At 42.7% G+C, this 19,315-nt stretch overlaps 1 protein-coding gene across 1 annotated transcript in view; it reads right to left on the minus strand.

The window, feature by feature from the left end:
• Positions 1 to 19,315, minus strand: part of MRPL3 (mitochondrial ribosomal protein L3) — a 47,998-nt gene that overhangs the window by 5,596 nt on the left and 23,087 nt on the right. Inside the window, exons 8-10 of the mRNA XM_025200271.1 lie at positions 10,683 to 10,791; positions 7,362 to 7,439; positions 4,708 to 4,785 (exon numbers count right to left, since the gene is read on the minus strand). Coding sequence (XP_025056056.1) covers positions 4,708 to 4,785; positions 7,362 to 7,439; positions 10,683 to 10,791 — 265 coding nt within the window. The remainder of the gene's footprint in view (positions 1 to 4,707; positions 4,786 to 7,361; positions 7,440 to 10,682; positions 10,792 to 19,315) is intronic.

Consider the following 19,315-nt stretch of genomic DNA (forward strand, 5'->3'; position numbering starts at 1 on the left):
AGGAATGGAGTCTCCTCTTCAGCATCACTCACTTTCTCCCTGGGGGTAAAGCTTTAACCCTGTAGCCACCAACAAAATGGCAGCAGCTTTTAGCAATGAAACTAGTACCCCGTACCTCCATCCCAGCACAAAAATGGCCTTAAAGCATGCACCCCCAAAAGCCAAATGGGGAGGGCTAATTTTTGGGATGCATGTGTAACATGTGAGTAAATACAGTACATAAATACATTTACTACTAAATATATTCTACTATCCAATCTTTTGATTCAGCTGTTCTCAGTGTAATGTATCTAAAAATCCAAGTGCTTGACACCTCCGTATTTTTCAAAGGTGCAGTTATATTGGATTCTTATATTTTACAACTAACTTGCTATAGCGGACAGAGTTGTTAATTTTACCTCAATTTAAACACCTCTCTCTTAAACAACATCTCTCTTTGGAAAAGTACTGTTCTCCAAGACTGAATTTTATTGGGCCTCCTAGGGACAGGATACAACACGATACTCCACCTACATGGTTTCATTAAGTTCTAATATTTCAAGTAGTCTATCATTATCACTGTGCAATTTTTAGTCCTGTTCCACAACAGTAACATAATCAACTGCTAAAGTTCTGTTGACTTTCACCATCCAAATAAGAGTTGGATGACATAACTTAGTTTACAAGTGGCATACTGTGTCATAATGCATATCTTGCTTTGTTTGACTACTACATTATGTTGTTTGCATATCTTTTTTTATTAAAGAGCAGATCAAACACTATATCACAAAACTGAAATTGGTTTTGGTCACTATTTTGTCATTCAGTCTGTAAAGCAAAGTTAATCGACCTTGTATACTCAATAAACTGTGCATATACATTATTCAGATACCGTCAGTATAAGTGAGTATAAACAAATACAATCCAATTTCAGAAATCTATCAGCATAAGACACTGACACCCATTTCCAATTTGACTGCCACAGCTCCCATTTGCAGCTCAACAGGGCTACAGGGCTGCGTCTGTGATAGCAAAACAGGATTTTTTTGAAGCCAAGATAGAACATGACTTATTTATTCAGGAAAACTGTCATACTACCTTATCAACATGAACAAACTTAAGAACTTCTATGTAAACACCTAATCTTACAATATCACACACAAAAGAAAATTATTTACATAAAACCAAATGGATAATAACTTAAATGCAGTGAATTTGAATTTTTTTTAGGTCTAACAAGAATATAGTCATGTCTTTGTCTCACTAAAATGATGGCAAAATGGCAATTGACTTAACCAGCTCCCAATTTTATTCCATAACTCAGTAAGAATTTGGGAGGTGTTCACTAAGATTTTACATTATTTCTGGTTATTAAGAATATTGTATGGCATTCATTAAAAAAAAATGTTTGTGGCAATACAATGATCCAAAGCTAGGCTACATTGGCAATTCCAGGCCTGATGGGCATAGAATTTAAAATTCCTCATCTTACAATAAAGACATTGGTTGCAACTTGATAGTTAGGAATAAGTTCCATTTTGCCTTGTGAAAAAGACAGTACAACTTTCCCAAACATGTAGCATCTCTCTCTGAATGGTGAATGATTTTTCTAAGAATTTACAAATCAATCTGTGTTGTAGTAGGGTTAGAACACAGTTACAGATGTAATGGTTGAGGAAATGTTGATATCTTGTGATATCTTCTATTGGACCACCTATACAATAGAGTAAATAAAATATGAAACAAATGTTAAATGTTACAGAACCAAAAACAAGTTTTCGTTTTTTAAATGTACCATCAAATCGCAGCTGATTTAAAAAAAAATCAAACTCAAACAACTCAAAAAGAATCTGTAGGGTCTACTTGGCAGAAAATTAAATACAATATTCCATGTCTCAACAGCGTATGTAAAAAGACTGCTAAGCAAGTGCTAGAGAAACAAAAGGTGCTCAGATCCCACGGAGACCAGACCACCTAATCAAACTAATTTTAACTGTAGGGCTGACAGTTAAATGCAAAATCTTTGGCAAAAATGTATTTTGATCAAAAAGCAACAGCTTATAATTCTTACTTAGTGGTATCATTAAATAGAAGCATAAAGAATCCGCATAAAAAGGTGAGTCAACCAGTTACAAGCATGGCTGCACAAATCAAAGAATAAAAAATAATGATCTATGACAAAGTGACTTTGCTTTTGCCAGACATATTATTAAGCATCACTACAGCAGTTTAGATTTTTGGCTTAGAGTGGACAAGACCTTCAGAACATAAGAACCTAAGAAGTGTCATACTAAGTCAGACCAATGGTTCCATCTAGACCAGTGTCCTGTCTCTGACAGTGGCATGAGCGGATGCTATACAGCAAGAGAACTGAACTGGACAGGGAGTCTAGAGCAGGGGTTTTCAACCTTTTTAAATAAGTGAACCCCTGGCGGCCGGACACGGAGGGGAGGGAGGGAGGGAGGGGGGTGCGCACGGCCAGACATGGAACCGGGGGGTGGTGGAACGTGGCCAGACACGGAGCGGCAGCAGTGTGGGGTGGCAACAGTGGCAGTCACCGCATGCTAGCTTTCCACCCTCCCCACCCTCTATGGCCGGCCGGCACCTGTGCAGCCCACAAAGGGGTGCCACTGCCCTCTCCCCAACGCCCCGCCCTACTCCTGGAAGGCAATGGCACAGGGTAGTGGGTGGCAGCACTCCGTCCCTGCCTACCCGCACATACCCCCTAGGGTCTTCACAAGTACAGCTGGGAGTATGCATACCCCCAGTTGACAACCCCTGGTCTAGACTGATCTCTCCCATATTCAATACCCTCCCTGGCACCCACCATTTATTGGCTTAGAGATGCCAAAGGACACATCTCCGACCAATTCTGTTCAGTTGCCATTAATAGACCTAGAATGTAGTGGAGAAAGGAACATTCGCTGTTTCAGATGTGCAGATACAAAGCAGAATCACCCTAAATTTGCCCTGACTACTGATATAAACGATATAATGTCCAGTACTTTTAGAGACAAGTTACATGTATTCAGAAAAGTTTCTTTTGGATACACTTTAACTTCCTTTCTTTTCTCTCTGAAAAACTGAGGAGCTAATTGGGTAATCCATCCCAGAGACAGGGATAGGTGGTCATAACCAGTGCAGGCTACAAAGGATTATTCATACTCCTAATACATGTCGAGAAAGAAGGTATCTATGTATGTAATGCTTATGTGATGCATTTGATTGCTGTTGCTATCTATAGGATCCATGACCACAGAAACACTTTGATATCTTGTAACTTACTATCAACCCACGAAGGAACTGACTTGGTGGAAATTAAGTGCTTATTGCATTTACCCAAATCCAAGATGATTTTAAATGCAAGACTTGCCCCTAATTAGATTCTATACATGCAACATTATAAATGTGTAATACTTTTCCATGTATAGAATCTAATTAGTGGAAGGGTATTTTAACTGGAAAATTCTACCCCTCCCTGCAGCAGTGGAGGGCAAAGGGCCAGACCTGCTTCCAGCCTCCTACCTTGCCTATGCTTGCCCCTGCCCCTTTATCTTCCACTGCAGCTCTGCTCCAGCTCAGGAGCAGTCAGCAGCAGCAACAACCCTGGCCCAGTAGCCCAGAGGCAGCATCATCTCCCAGGCAGGCTGATGGGACTGGACCTAGAATAAAAGTTAAGGGTAGCTGGGGGGAGGGGAGGGGAGGGGAGGGGAGGAAGGGTGGCTTCATAGCATCCCCTGTGCTCCCCCACAGTCCTGGAGTTGCACACGTGGGTCTCCCCTGCATGCCCCCAGCTGTGAGGCCCCTCACCTGCCAAATGAGCCATCTTGGCACAGGACAGGCAGCAGCTCAGCTCTGGCTTCAGCCCAAACCTGGGGCTGAAGCTAGAGCCAAGCTGCCACCTGTCCTGGGGTGATATTCAAATCTGGGTTGAGGTTCTTCCCCCTACCCCCCATATTGTTTGGTGTTGAAAAAAATCTTATCTTAGATTTGAATAAATATGGCACTTACAAAATCCATAAATGGAACAAGGACAATCTATTTTGAAACAACCCCTAAAATCAAGTGGCTCAGTCTAATTTCATTATTGTAGATTACAGAATTTATTTATACTTTAGGTGCATGTATTCAAATTTTTATTGGTGCTTTGAGTTTTGACAGATAGCTCTGAAAAAACTTCATGAAAGTTTGTGATTACTTAGTTCCTTAAACACTGTAATAAACAGCAAAAATACAGTCATCCTGACCACGAAGAAGGTTGTTCTATTTCTATAGCCCACGAACTCCAGCTGCTCCCAGTTTCACTTTCATTATTCTTCAGAAAGACAAAATACAATATACACTGCACAGGACTCCAGTCCTTTTGATCCCTCTGTGCAACAGAATGAGATGCTGTCCCACTATTTTGTCCAGCTGCTACCATGGATAGGTAGGAGACTAGAAACACACCAGATTGCTCTTAAATTTAGCACCCACTTGCATTTCAGGTTACTGATGACCAGAAGAGCCCTTAAACTAGTACTCTGCAAAGCTAGCCAGAAAGGCCAGTGACTTAGGTTAAAAACATCAGGAAGAAGTGGTCCGAACCAAAGCTACTTATAACAACATAATCAGTAAAATAGCGAATAGTAGGCTGAAAGTGTGGATTACAGATGAGTGTTAATGTTCTGAAAAGACAGCAGACACTAGATAAACAGCATAATGAAACAACTTGAGAAACAAACCTACCTTTACCAAGCAATTTCGGTGACCTGGGACAGAACCATTTACAAAAATGACGTTGTGTTTTGTATTGATCCTCCACACCTGAGGGTTTACAAAAATAAGGAAGAAAAATAAGCACCCAAGCATTTTACTGTTACTTTTACGTTTATAAAAATAGAGGTTAATACTGATTAACAAATCAAAGACAATGATATGTGGCTAGATTTTACACCATGCTAGCACATAAGCCTTCTGCATATGTTTGTCCTAAACATGACCCAAAATGCCACTTCGAGCAGACATTTAATAGCAGTTTCTCTATCAACTTGAAAGAACTTGGATTAGGCCCATAACAGCTAAGCTCTCCATCAAGTGGCACCAAATACCCAGCACGGGTCTGTTGTGGGTAGGTCTTGATTGACCAATTTCATTTCCCTTTATGACCAGGTGACCTATCACCTGGACAAGGGAGAAGTGATTGATGTCATATATCTTGACTTTAAAAAAGCCTTCGATCTGGTATCCCATGACCACCTCTTGGCAAAACTGGCTAACTGTGGCCTCAACCTCACCACGACGCACTGGCTGGGAAATTAGCTCCGCAGTAGGACCCAGAGGGTGGTGGTTGACAGAAACCAATCATCTTGGTGCGCAGTGACCCATTGGGGTCCCTCAAGGCTCTGTCCTAGGGCCTATACTGTTTAACATCTTCATCAATGATATAGACATTGGTGTCAGAAGTGGACTGGCCAAGTTCGCTGATGACACCAAACTCTGGGGTAAAGCATCCACACCTGAGGACAGGAGAGTGATCCAGGCAGACCTTGACAGGCTCATGAAGTGAGTGGACGAGAACCTGATGGTGTTCAACACTGAAAAATGCAAGGTTCTCCGCCTTGGGAAGAAAAACCTGCAGCATGCTTATAGGCTCGGCAGTGCTATGCTGGGTAGCACTACAGATGAAAGGGACTTGGGGGTCATGATTGACCACAAGATGAACATGAGCCTACAATGTGATGCTGTGGCTAGTAAAGCGTGCAAAACGCTAGCTTGCATCCATAGATGCTTCTCAAGCAAATCCCAGAACGTCGTTCTCTCACTGTACTCAGCCTTGGTGAGGCTGCAGCTGGAGTACTGTGTCCAGTTTTGGGCTCTACAATTCAAAAAGGATGTGGAGAAGCTTCAGAGAGTGCAAAGGAGAGCCACATGCATGATCAGAGGTCAGGATAACAGACCTTATGATGAAAGGCTGAAAGCCATGGGGCTCTGCAGCCTGGAACAAGCGGAGGCTCGGGGGCGATCTGGTGGCCACCTATAAGTTTATCAGGGGTGCTCATAAGGATCTGGGGGAATGTCCGTTTATCAGAGCACCCCAAGGGATGACAAGATCGAACAGTCACAAACTCCGCTATGACCAATTCAGGCTGGACAGAAAGAAGAACTTCTTTACTGTCCAAGCCCCCAAGGTTTGGAATAGATTGCCGCCGGAGGCGGTTCAAGCACCCACTTTGAACACCTTCAAGACACATTTGGATGCTTATCTTGCTGGGATCCTATGATCCCTGCTAACTTCCTGCCCCTGGGGCAGGGGGCTGGACTCGATGGTCCTCCGGGGTCCCTTCCAGCCCAAATGTCTATGAAATCTATGAAATGAACCTCACGTTCTCTCTTCTCCTAACAGCAATAGCTGTAGAAAAAAAAAAAAAAGTCATGTGACTGGGCCCCTCCTAGGGACTCCAGTACCTTTGATCCCTCTGCACAACATGGTAAGCCTGGGGACATGGCAGGCTTGGGCTTACAGGATATGGCCTCTTCCCATTTATTTCTTTGAGTTCATAGACCACCCCAGGTACACACTATCCTTACTCTCTCCCAGGGTAGTTATATACCCAATATAAAAAAAATTACACTATTGTAGTGGTGTACAGCAGGAGTAGGCTACCCCCAGCACAGGTGCCAGTGTGGCACACAAAGGCATTTTGCTTGGCATTCGGTGCCTTGGGGCAGATGGCAGGGGAGGGGCCAGGGCCAGGGCCGGGGCTGCACTACCACAACAAGGATTGGGCCTCTCCCAGCTCCCCCACTGTCCAGCCCTGGCACACCAACATCTTACAAGTCAAGGTTAAAGGTGTTTTTGGTACACTGCCCAAAAACACTGCTGACCCCTGCTCTATAGCATCCAGCCATATCTTGCTTGTATCAGAGTAAAGGTGCTGTTAAGGCTCCAAGAGCATAATCACATTTTGTATTGGGACCTGCACGGGCCTCAGATGACAAGAACTTCAGGCACTACTGACTTGTGCTGGATTTGAACGCAAGCTGGAATAAAAACAAGAATTTTAGTTGATGGTCCCCAAAAAAGCCAGTCTTCCCAACTTGTCACCTCAAAGAGAGATGTCAAGCAGGAAAACAGTGAGGAATTCTACATGTGGGTAGAGCATCACCTATTGCCATGAGCTCTTATGCACTGTTCCTTCTTTATTCACTGCAGGACAGAAATGAGGAAGGACACAAGTTGTACGGGTCCTTTTACCTTGCTTGCATAAGAAGTTGTAGTGCCAGTCAGAACCAAGTTAAAGCCACACTGCGCTGGGGGATAAAGCAACTGAAAAACCTGATTAGCTGACTAAAATACAGTCAACTTTATCCAGATGTGTTCTGCTATAATTTGAATTTACCTTTAATCCCAAAGCTGTCCTGTAGATGTTACCCATTTTCCCAGGCATTTTCTTTCCAGGAAAAACTCTGCTAACCTTCTATATCAAAAGAAGAGTAAAAAGTGCACTGTCAAAAGTATCACTGCAAAGCGAAAGGAAGGAGAGGGAATAAATGTACTGATACAGGGAGAGTAAAAACCCCCAAAGGAGGACAGGTAACTCACTGACTTACTCTTCAGATACTGGATAAAATGACACCACGGGCCGTCTTAAAATGGGGTTTACGGTGTTCACAATCACTTACTTTACATTTTTAAATATTCCCTACCGATGCACAAGGATTAATTCATAAAATATCTGAAACAGTTTGGATTTAGTATGTCACAGTAAGCTAAGATTTCCTGGGACATACCAATGCACTGGCAAAGACACCCAAATGGAGGTGTTCCAGCCCTGCCCAATACAAGAGGTTTACAGATTTGAGGGGGGGAAGACGCACCGCTTTCTAGCATCCTGCTTTTACAACTTTATACCAAGTAGAGGCATAAAACAGGTCTAATGGCCCTAGTTTCAGCCACCGGAGAATTCCCCTCTGCATAGGCACAGCACGGTCTTTAGGCAGTGTGTCAGTGGCCTTTTTGTGAACTCTGGGAGTTGGAAGCACACTGGGGATAGGGCTGTAGTGCTACCACTTATACAACAGTCCATGGACACTGCTCTAACTTTGATAAATTATCCCTGGGTCCTTACAAAGCTCCTGAGAGTAGAAAATGCAAAATGTGGCTTAAAGTCACATTAAACTACCCCTCCTGGTCTGTGAATTTTTTTCATAGTCTCTTAGGGCACTACATAGAATCTCACCCATTTTCTTCAAGGCATATTTTCAAAATGAAGAATCCAAAACAACAACCACCACCACCAGATCAAACCATACCACTCCAATCCCCTTTATTGGCACATCTGCTCAGCTATCTTGCCTTTGGCATCTTAGGCCCCATCTACATGTTGCACTTAAAAGCATTATTAACCAGTGAATCATGTCTTAAGCTGTGACCCAGCAACGCGTGCAATCAATTAATGGTGTGATAAAACAAGCAATAAACCACAAAGTTATTCCACAAAAAATGTCAAATAACTTTGTGGCTTGTTCTTACCATGCCATTAATTGAATGTGTGGCCAGGTGCTGCATCAGCTACTCCTTTTTATCTTATTAGTTTCCTCTGCACATTAAGAGCCCCTCTTGGATGTTCAGGTAAAGGCACGATAAGATCTGATGCATGAGCCACACATGCATGGCAGGAGGCATGACTGTGGGATCGAACATCAGATCCTATAATGCCATATAGCCAGTGCAGAGGGAGCCTGGTATCATGAACCCAGGCTCCCCCTGCACCATCTCTCACTGCTGCAAGTCCCACAGCTGATGGGGTTCATAGTGGTTCATAGATGCAATTAATTCAAGAGCTGCTCCCACTGAGAGTCTCATCAACTGCAGAGCTCACAGAGGCAGCACGGGAAACCCTCTCCCTCTCCCTCTCCCCCTCCAAGCCTCAATCAGCTCTGGGGTCCACAGCAGGAACTGTGTGGGAAATGCTGCAGGGCTGGCACCAGGGGCAGCATGGGGAATATTGCCCGCCCCTCTCCCCCCCACATCAGCTGCAAGGTTCACAGTGGAAACACTGTGATCCCAAGCTCCCCCTGCAACAACTGTATGGCATGACAGGATTTAATGCTGGATCCCACAGTCACGCCTTCTGCCATGCACGTGTAGCATGACAGGAGGTGCAACTGTGTGGATTATGCATCAGATCTTATCATACCGTTACTTGAATATCTAAGAGAGGCTGTTAATGTGCAGAGAAAACTAATAAGACTAAAAAGGGCAATTTTCACTTCCGAATCACCGTTTAGGTTCTTGTCTGTCATTTCCTTCTCTATCCCCCATGTATTTGTTGGTTTCTTGCGTCAAAAACCAAAACAGCCAGCTGCAATAAGGATTACAAGACGCTGCTTCCATAATCAGCAATGCAGCATATTTGAAAGGAAACCCACAGAGTGGGGAAAAAAAACCCCTAAAACAACCTGAACACACTGGCTCACATCTGCCAATCCAATGTCATATGTAACACTTGACTGTAGTCATCTTTTCACTTTCTTTTAATTCCTGGTTTCCTATCTTTGTTCCAATTGTTTTATGGTGCAAATAGTGACCCAAACCAAGATCAAATTCAAAATACAAAACACACAAGAGTTGTTAAAAACCCTAAGTATGAAACAAAGCAGTATAAGGCCAAAAGGGTGGGGGGAAGAACCCCCAAAACTCCAGCATCACAAAGAACAGCGGCAGAAACAGCATGTTACAGGCAGTTTTTGCATTTGAAGCAAGAGAATAAAAATCAGTTCAAAATGTTCTTAAAGTCTCAAGCAGGCTATCATAGCAGCATGCTGCCATTTTGCCCCCCGTTGTTCTCTCAAGTATCCTTAATTCTTCTGATTTTTAAAAAAATAATTCCAGGACAATTAAAAGCATAATCAGGGCATAGTGCTATTGTGTGGCTGTCTCAGCTAATCAGTAAGCCTAGCTTGCATAAATTCCAATGGTCAAACATGTCTTTCTTACATAAACTTAAAATCTTCACAGAAATTTTAATGACAGGAAATAGCTTCAAAAGTCCAGCCCTTTAGACAATGGGCTCTTGTAAAAAAATTAAAAAAAATCAAGACATTTATAAAGAAGCCACCACACACACAGTTCCACATTGGAAACTATAGCTTGAAAAATCTGTTAAATAAGCTTTATACAAGCTAGTTAAGGTCAAGAAGCACATGAAACTGCCTTGTAAATTATCCACATCTTCAAACTAGCAGTAAGATTTTTGGAAGACAAAGCAGAAGTCAAAACCTTTCCAAACTATAAAGGCAATAATAATGGAATTTCCTCTTAACATATCCCTCTTAACACACCACTGACAGGGCACATTATTTCTCCCAGCCATACTGTAAGCACATTATGACTAGTGGCAAGTATTTGTTTAGTTGTTATCTATATTATCAAGATATGAGACCTACTAAATACCGGTGGTTAGAAAAATGAAACTTTTCCTATTTATGTTATTCCATTTTGTTCCTTGTGTGCTTTTTTGAACCTTCCTCCAAATCAGATGATGGTGCTGTCAGAGATATGACATTGGAACAAATACCTGGCCTCTTCCCCTCCATCCCCTGAACTGTTCCTATTATGTGCAGAAACTGTGAAATGGCTCATTTTTAATAAACAGTTATCTCTTTCTAAAGCACGGCAAAGAAAGAAGAATACCCCAAAATGAAAATAAAATACTTACACAAGTTCCTGTTGCCCCAGGTCTTCTGTGTGTTTTAGTTTGGCCATGGGTGGCAGGCTGGCCTTTAAATCCCCATCTTTTCATGACTCCTTGAAAGCCTTTACCAATTCTGGGGGAGGGAAGGAGAGAATGGGGAAAGGAGGGAGGAAAGAAAACCACCAAGGAAAATTAATTCTGCCTTAAATAGATTCTGAGCAAAGTTCCTAGCAATAGACATTGGAGGAGCTTAAGTAAGGCTCCTGATCCTTTAACCAGAGCAAAATATTCTAAAACTGTTTCTACATTTACCAATTAATGTGCTGTTTAGGGGAGTAACAAGCAAAGAAGGAGTCACCCGGGCAAGAGTCATTTCAGAAATACAAGAACTGATCTCATGTCAAAATACAGTAATTAAGTACCACCAGATTGAATAAGGAGTAGAAAGAATAATAAGAAAGGAGAGTTCCACAAGAGAAGGAAATGGGGAAGACCCATCAGAAAAGCTACCTTCAACTCAAGATGCAAGAAGTTACTTAAAAAGTTGCTAAAACAAGCTTTTCAGTGTACAAAAAACATTTACCTTTCCCAAAGTAAAATACACTTACCACATAAGAGCTAGGTATTGATAAGAAGCCCTAAGCACCAAGACACCTCCTATCTGACTGATCTGACCTGGTCTCCTCTGAGAACTATGGGCTAGATAAATAAAAATTTCTAGTGGGCCTTTCCTTAATCATCTCTCATGAATGATTATTTTACATACTTTGAGGTTTACATATACATAGAGCTTGGGGATTTTGTTGAACACTTTCAAATGAAGAATCACTGCTTTTTACTTTCTTTATTAGGAAAAAAGCATTAAAAAGTTTGCTTAATCTATAATATTTTAAGTTTCCAATGATAAACAGAGGGTGTTTGATGCTGTACAGGTGTTTAAGAAAGTCAAGGTGATTCTTTAATCTGAACATAGAAGTAAACATATGAAAGAGCTTTGGTGCCAAAAGGTCGAAGCTGAAATAAGAACCATTGTGGCCTGAAAACTTATGCATTTAACTTTTTGTTCAATTAAATATAATATTCCTTCTTAGCAAGATGCACCACACCAATTACTTTTCACATTCATCTGGACTTTGCACCAAAAAGAAAGACAACTGACTTGTGTTTTAGCATTGTAAAATGTGACAATGTAAACTTAATTAGGCCTGAATGTAGCACAGATTTAACATCCATGGTAAAACTGTTGCCCTGTGGGGTCAGGATCTCAGTATTGCGCTGTTAGACAGGAGGGTGTGACACAATTGCACATATACAAACACACAAATCAATTAGGTGCATACACACACACACTACCAGTTCTGGCACATACACATCCAAACCAGCCTAGGCACATGCATACCTATCACCAATTCAAGCACATACACTATACACGCCAAAAGTTAGACACAGATCACTAATTCGTATATCATGCACACAATGACATGTGTACACACACACACACTCACTCTCTCTCTCTCTTACCAGTTCACACACACACAACCCACCTACACATACACATAGGTAAGTTCCTAACTTGGATGGTACAGTGTGTGTATGTGCGCTTGGGGTACCTGGGATACCTGGGGGAAGTTTCAGGTGTGAGAGAGAGAGAGAGCGTTAAAGTTTAGGGAGTGAAAGTTGCCAGAACCAGGATTAGAACCGGTGAACTTCAGAGAAGCTGGCTGAGGAACTGAGGCTTCGGTTTACTTAAGATAGACTGGGGCTGGAAACTCAGGCAGACAGCTGAGATTGGGGGGGGGGGCGCGCAGATAAGTGGTGGCAAGGAGGAGACAGCCGGGAAAGAAACTGAGGCAGAAACCTGGTTGCTCAAGGGAAAACGAAAAGGCAGTGGGGATAAGACAGTGGCAAAGAAACAGGGTGTTTGGAGGCAGAGAGGAGCTCAGGACAGGTGTTGGAGGTGGCAGTGAGCAGGAGAGGGAGATATAAGACAGAAGTTAGAGGGGTGAGGAACAGAGAATGGAGCAGGGCCAAACCATAGTAAAGCAAAACCCAACTTAGGGGCCCCAATAACAGTTTTAGTAAAGAGACAACACACTACACAGCCCCATGAAGTTATTGGTTCACACAAACACACACATACACAAGCACTCACAATGGCAGCAGGAGAAAGAGACTCAGTGGAAGGGCTGGAGTCCAGGTAGGGAAGAGAAGCAGAGTTCAAGTCCTTGGCTGAAAGGGGGGTAGGGTGACAGCTACCTATCCAGGCTGGAAAGGGGTCCTTGTCCAGTAGGTGTTGTCCAGAGGGGGGTCGCCAGCAGGGCCTCTGGGTGGATAGGTGGTGTGGCATGGTGCTGGTCCAGATGGAGAGGGCAGCCCACTGGGTCTGTCTTCACTGCCCCTTTTTATAGGGGCAGACCTTGTGTGACCCTAGTGACAGGAGGCATGCCCAGGCAGGGGTCAGCCCCTGTAGTACTGAGCATGTGTGCTCCATGCAGGGATGTGCAGTTTCAGGTGTCTGTAATGGTGGGGTACAATTGTTGAGTTGCTGGTTCTGCAGGGTCTTTTGTCTTTCAAATGCTGGGCTCTTGTCTCTGTTCCTGGGTGAGGTCTGTGGTTCCTGGATGAATCAATGCAAGATGATGGCCTAGTCATTACAGGCCATTCAATAGAGGCCTGCTACCATTGTATTTCAATCATTCCCAATCACTCATTCATCCGGGAACCAATTTACATGGAAAGGGTACAATGAATCATGCAGTTGCAACACAGAATGCCCAGGCAGAGGACACAAGATGGAGGCTTGACACATAAAATGGAAACTTGACATGACTTTGGTTCACTTACAAACACACAGGCCTAAACCATACAATATCCATATGGAATAATAAAAATCAATACGAAAATGATAATAATACAATATACAGCAGTAAGAATCAATACAAACCTAATAATAATACAATATAAAACAGTGGATATGCAAAACCAAAAACTTGTTACCAAAATAAAAATGTTAAAGCTTATCCTAAGTCTGACCTCGCATATGCTTGTCTATAGAGAATAGAGAAGGAGAGAAAGAAAAGCCAGAAATAATTGGGGAACGGAAGGGAATGCATAACTATCATATATATGTATACATATTAAAAAAAGAAAAACTGGGGGTTTTGCTACAAAACCACACGCTCAAACTAAAGTCTCAGTGGGTATGTCTACACATACCCCGTTTAAGCAGGATTAGCCTAAAATTGCCATTTTTAAGGTGCATTAAGAGTGCACGTCTACACATGCGTGCCCTTAATGCTCCTTAAAGAATGGCAATTTTAGACTAATCTTACCTAAATTTGATACATGCATAAAGCAAGTATCAAATTTAGGCACGATTAAGTCACTTAATGCACATTAATGCATCTGCATGTGGGCTAATGCAACTTAGTAATCACGAATAAAAAGTTAATGCGCCTTAATATACATTAGCACGACAATAGGTAGGCACACACCTAAAGCAAAGGTGCATTAAGTTTATGCACACATAAATACACGTGTAGACACGCCCAGTGGAAGGTAGTTTATTTTTAACTAGTAAATATTTTCTTTACATCCTTGACTTGAACACTGAACAGACACCCATCCGAAAAGCAAATGACATGCACTAAACATACTAATTCCAATGTATTCCCATGGCAACTTTAATGTTCCATGGCAACCTAAATGACACAATGTGGTTAGAAAGAAACTGAAAAACTTCAAATCATAATTAATTTGAGAAATATTAACTTGTTTAAGTGTTGTCATTACAAGTATAAGCATTGAATATTCATGGCCCTAAGAAACCAGGAATTTATAACACTGGTTTACAGTAGCTGATATTTAAAAATAGGTTTTCTATGACTAAATTGGGAAAAAACTCACTGTGAAAACAAAACAGATAGGCAGCCATTTTAAGTCCAGGTTAGAAAACATACTTAAAACCATGGCTTATTAAGAATGAGAATTTGGGGTGCACCAATAAAGATTTTTTGGGCCGATACTGAAGGCTGATTATTAACAAGCCACATTGGCTGATACCAATCCGATTGCTGATATGCAGGCCGGCAGCTTGGAGAGTACTGTCCAATTGGTAAGTCTGTTGTGGGGGAGAAGAGGCAGGCGGAGGGAAGGGGCAAGGGAGGGCAGATTGAGGGCCCCACAGCGAGGGAGAAGGGAGGGCTGGGACTGGGACAGAAGTAGGTGCTGCCCAGCTAGGGCAGGGTAGGGCGTGGGATGGAGCCGCATGGCTCATCCAGGGGGTACGGGGAGGGAAGAGTGGCTCCTGCTGCTATGCGCACCCCGGGGGAGCTGTGGGGTGCGTGCCCTGCATATCTGTGCACGGAATGAGAGTGGGCTGCCACTGTGGGCTGGGGACAGGCTCTTCCTGGTAGGGAGATGGGCTGGGGCAGTGCTCAGGGCAGGCGGCAGCAGTGCTGGGGCAGGGCGGGCTACAGGGTGGGCTGTGGCCACCCTAGAATTTTCCGTAGCCCGCCCTTGCAGTACTGCCGCCAACCCTGAGTGCAGCCCTGGCCCAGCTCCTTGCTGGAAAGAGCTCAGCACCGCCCCTGGCTCCAGCCTTTGTGGCTCTGTCCCATTCCCATTCCCTGCTCCACCCTGGCTGGGCAGTGCCTGCCCCAGCCCCACTCCCTCCCACACTGCAGGGGCTTCAATCAGCCCCCCTCCCCACGCCCCTTCCCTCCCAACAGACTTACCAGCCAGATGCTGCTCTCTAAACTGCCAGGCTGGCCGTATGCATGCCGCGGCTGCGTGCATGCACGCAGCATTTATCAGCAACATTATCGGCCACATCAGCCAAAAAAAGCCGATTGCCGAAAATGTCAATTTCCCTTTTATTGGTGCTGATATGATACGGACCAATGTATCAGTGCATCTCTAATGAGACTAATTCCACCGAAACCAAAGAATTGTTTGTGTGTTTCAAGTATGGTATATGCTTGAGTACCTTGCCAAAGGTAGGCCTTAAAACCAGTAATTTAACATTATTTTATCCACTGCATTCTGTACAAAAACAGCCATCCTTCCAGGTTACATTTTAACAATGCATAAAATGAAGTGGTACACTAATAATACTCATTACCTGCAACAAAAGGCTTTTTGCATTTGTGACTATTTATCACACTTTGTATTTATCATGATTTAGAGGTCTTCAACACTTAAGGAAAGACTGAAATCAAATTAAATGTCATATTCCCAGTTTCATTCAAACAACTACAAATAAAGCATTCATTGATGTGTGTGGGAAAATCATCGGTACTTTACCATCTAAAAAGGCAGCACCTTCTTTGAGAATAAAAACAAGTACTTCTGATTTAACCATGCATCTTGTCACACGATAAGATGCTGTCAATTATTAAGTTATCTTACACAACGTTTATACACTGTTAAAACACAGTATTAAAAGTGAAATGACAGCATATAAAGAAACATACAATAAAGATAAAAGGCTCACATGCCAGACCTAATAGATATGAACATTTATCTGAAAATTAAAAGATTAAGTGACTGCACATACACTGGGACAGCCATATGTGCAGCAAGTTAATCTGAAATTTCTGAAATCTTTAAAAATTTGTGGTGACCAATAGTTTGTATTTTACTATTAATTTCACAGAATTTGCATTCTAATATCTATACTGTATTTTTGGCAGATCTATAAAAACTTACAGTGATAAGTAATCAAATTCACAGATGGAAAAAACGTTATTAAACCATGTTTAAAAGCAAGCAGGTCGCAAAATGGTAATTTCACAAACCATCATTTTCTTTTGCTTTCTGTAGAAAGAAAGCCTGGAATTGCTGTTAGAAGACAGTGGAGAAAGACATTAATATTTTTCTAAATAGCTTGTTTTGTTTTTAAAGAAATATTAGGAATAATGAATTACTGTTTTCTTGTTTTTGGTAGAGGACTATGAAGAACAAAGAGATGAAGTAGGGACTTATCATCTCTCAGTTGAAGAGGCAGACTGTACAAAGGAATCCTTGCTCCAACCCTCTATAGGTCAGATGTTTTTCCTAAACAAAACTATATGCTCAACATTATACAATATGCTCAGTTCCTGTTTAGGATGGTTTACATTTTAAAAGACTGAATCTATTTAGATTGGAAAATGGTAAAAACACAAACATGGAAAGTTTGCAGTCTGATTAAAAATCCCTTTCCCACTCATATGTCCCTTGTGGTGTCAAAATCTTATTAGTTTTTCAACTGTCCAGAGCCTTCCAGGAAAAATAAGCAGATAAAAAAATTGGAATGTGCATTTGTGTGCATGTCTTATATCCTGTCTAGATTTGAGCAACATTTGTGAATTTATAACTTTAAGAGGAACATTAGATGTGGGAGTGTTTGAAAACTCACACATCTACATTGTGCAGAAAATCTATTCTTCTCACACAAATATCTTTTATTTGACAATGTTTTTAAAGTAAGCCATGCCCAGCATCTAGCTGTAAGACAGACCTAACAAACACTCCCAAAACTCAATGCAACTGGGTCTCCAAGTAACTGATGAACAATGACACCAAGAGCAGACTGGGACATAATTCTTTAGTTGCAAAAATAATTTCACGAAAACCCCAACCAATCCGTCATGTGAAAGTACTAATAGCAAAAGAAAATGGGCCTGTCATCTTTAATCAGGCTGCATAATCCCTGGTGTCATAATGCCAAGCATTGATCTCAATATTTCATTTGGATGGTTCAAATTTTAGATATAAACTATCCACTTTGCTGTGAACTGTACTTCATAAAATATAACCAATAAGCAAATTTACTAAAACATGTTTATGTATTTAAGCACCAGCACACTAGGAAAATTATTTACTTTAGTAAAAGCTGCAAAACTAGTTTTCAACAGGACTGCACTGTGGGATTAAGTTTCCAATTCAATGACAACCTTTGCAGTGCAGTAGCATGCCATACTACATACTTAATGCTCTTGGTTATATCAGAAAACCTAGTTTCCTCTGTTTAAAAATTGTAAATTCTCCAATAAAAAAAAATCACAAATTCTCTGATTAAAAACTTCTAACTCCCTCACTCCCCACCCACAAACTCCTGAGTCCTGCTGGTGGCCCTTACTTGCCACCCACAGCCCCCCACCCCACAACCCTGCCAGAGGGGGCCCTCAGTTGCCAGAATTATGGGGCCAGTTACCTGGGTCCACAGCCTCCTACTCCCCCAGCAATGCCAGAGCCCTGGCTGCTGCCTCCCTGGCTCCTGCCCATGGGAGGCAGCAGCTGCTGTGTCAGAGAAGAGCCTGGCTCCCCCTCCCCCATGGGTGGCATGGCCACAGAGAAGCCCATGGCAGGGGGAAGGCAGGTACAGGCTGCCCGCTGTGGGCTTGGGCTCCGTGCCCTGCTGCCCAGCAGGCAAGTCCCAGCGCAGCAAAGCAGAGTGGGGTGGGGAAACTCGATGCCGCCACTTCGAGCCAAGCACTGCCATAGCGAAGAACTCCCTGTCTGCCCAGCAACAGCAGGGGTGGTGGCGCAGAGTTGTGCCTCCCACTGCTTCTGGGTAGGCAGGGGGCACCTTACCATGGTGGCACAGGGGCTTGTAGGAGCAGCATCAAGCTTCCCTGCCTGGCCCCTCTCTGCCCTGCTGTGCTGGGTCCCAGCCTCTGGGCCACAGAGGCCCCAGGGGGAAGGTAGCAGGGTGGGGAGCCCCAAGGCCACAGCATGCATCCGGCACCTGTCTCACACAGCAGCAGCCCCAGCCCTGCCCAACTCCCTCCCTTACTATGGGGGCCTCAATCCCTCCCACCAGACTTACCCACTCTACTCTCTAGGATGCCTGGCAGTCATGTGCATGCGTACATGCACATATGCCCCCTACCTGATCACCCTCCTTCCACTCCCCGCAGGTTGGAACTCTGCCAGCCTGCAACGGGAAACTCACCATTCCATGTTTTTCTTCTTAAAAGGAGAAAATCTGGTTTTACCACGGTTTTCCATGATGGAAAACCCAGCTCCCTAGTTACAATCCAATTGCTTGTTTATGGTTTTTGCTTTTTGGGGTTTTTTTTCATTTTGAACAAATGCTTACGACTTTATAGAACTGAGCCATTTTCAAGTTTACAAAAAATGGAGACAGATTAAAGGACAGATCTCTGATAAATCTTAAATCTATGTTTTGGTTGACTAAAATATAAAAATATTCAGAGATTTGACAAATTCTCTCCTTTGCACAAAACATGCTCCGCCTCTTGCACCGAGACTGAATTAGACATTTAACTACAAGTTAACCTTATATTTTTTAAAGAAAATCTAAACAATTGAACTTAGCATTTTTTAAAATGGGGAGCTATTAGCAAAAGTTTAAATCAAACTCTGTACAAATCAAGTATGTAGTACTCTATTTCAACTCTATTTCACACAAAGATTAGAACTGGATGCAACCATCACGTTTTCACTTCGGAATGGATTTGGTCCCAAGCCCGTAAATCAAAGAAAACAAAAACTCTTGTAACAATTAGAGAATTGATAGGATTTTGAGAGACATGCCCACAAAAAGTCCAGGACACATACTAAATCTGGCATGCAGGATTGATCTATGGGTCTGACCTGGGCCATGGACTAGTCCCATGCTACTCATCCAGCTTGCGCAGCCAGATCAA

This window comes from Alligator sinensis, unplaced genomic scaffold (genome assembly GCF_000455745.1).
Source record: "Alligator sinensis unplaced genomic scaffold, ASM45574v1 scaffold54_1, whole genome shotgun sequence".
Taxonomy (NCBI): domain Eukaryota; kingdom Metazoa; phylum Chordata; order Crocodylia; family Alligatoridae; genus Alligator; species Alligator sinensis.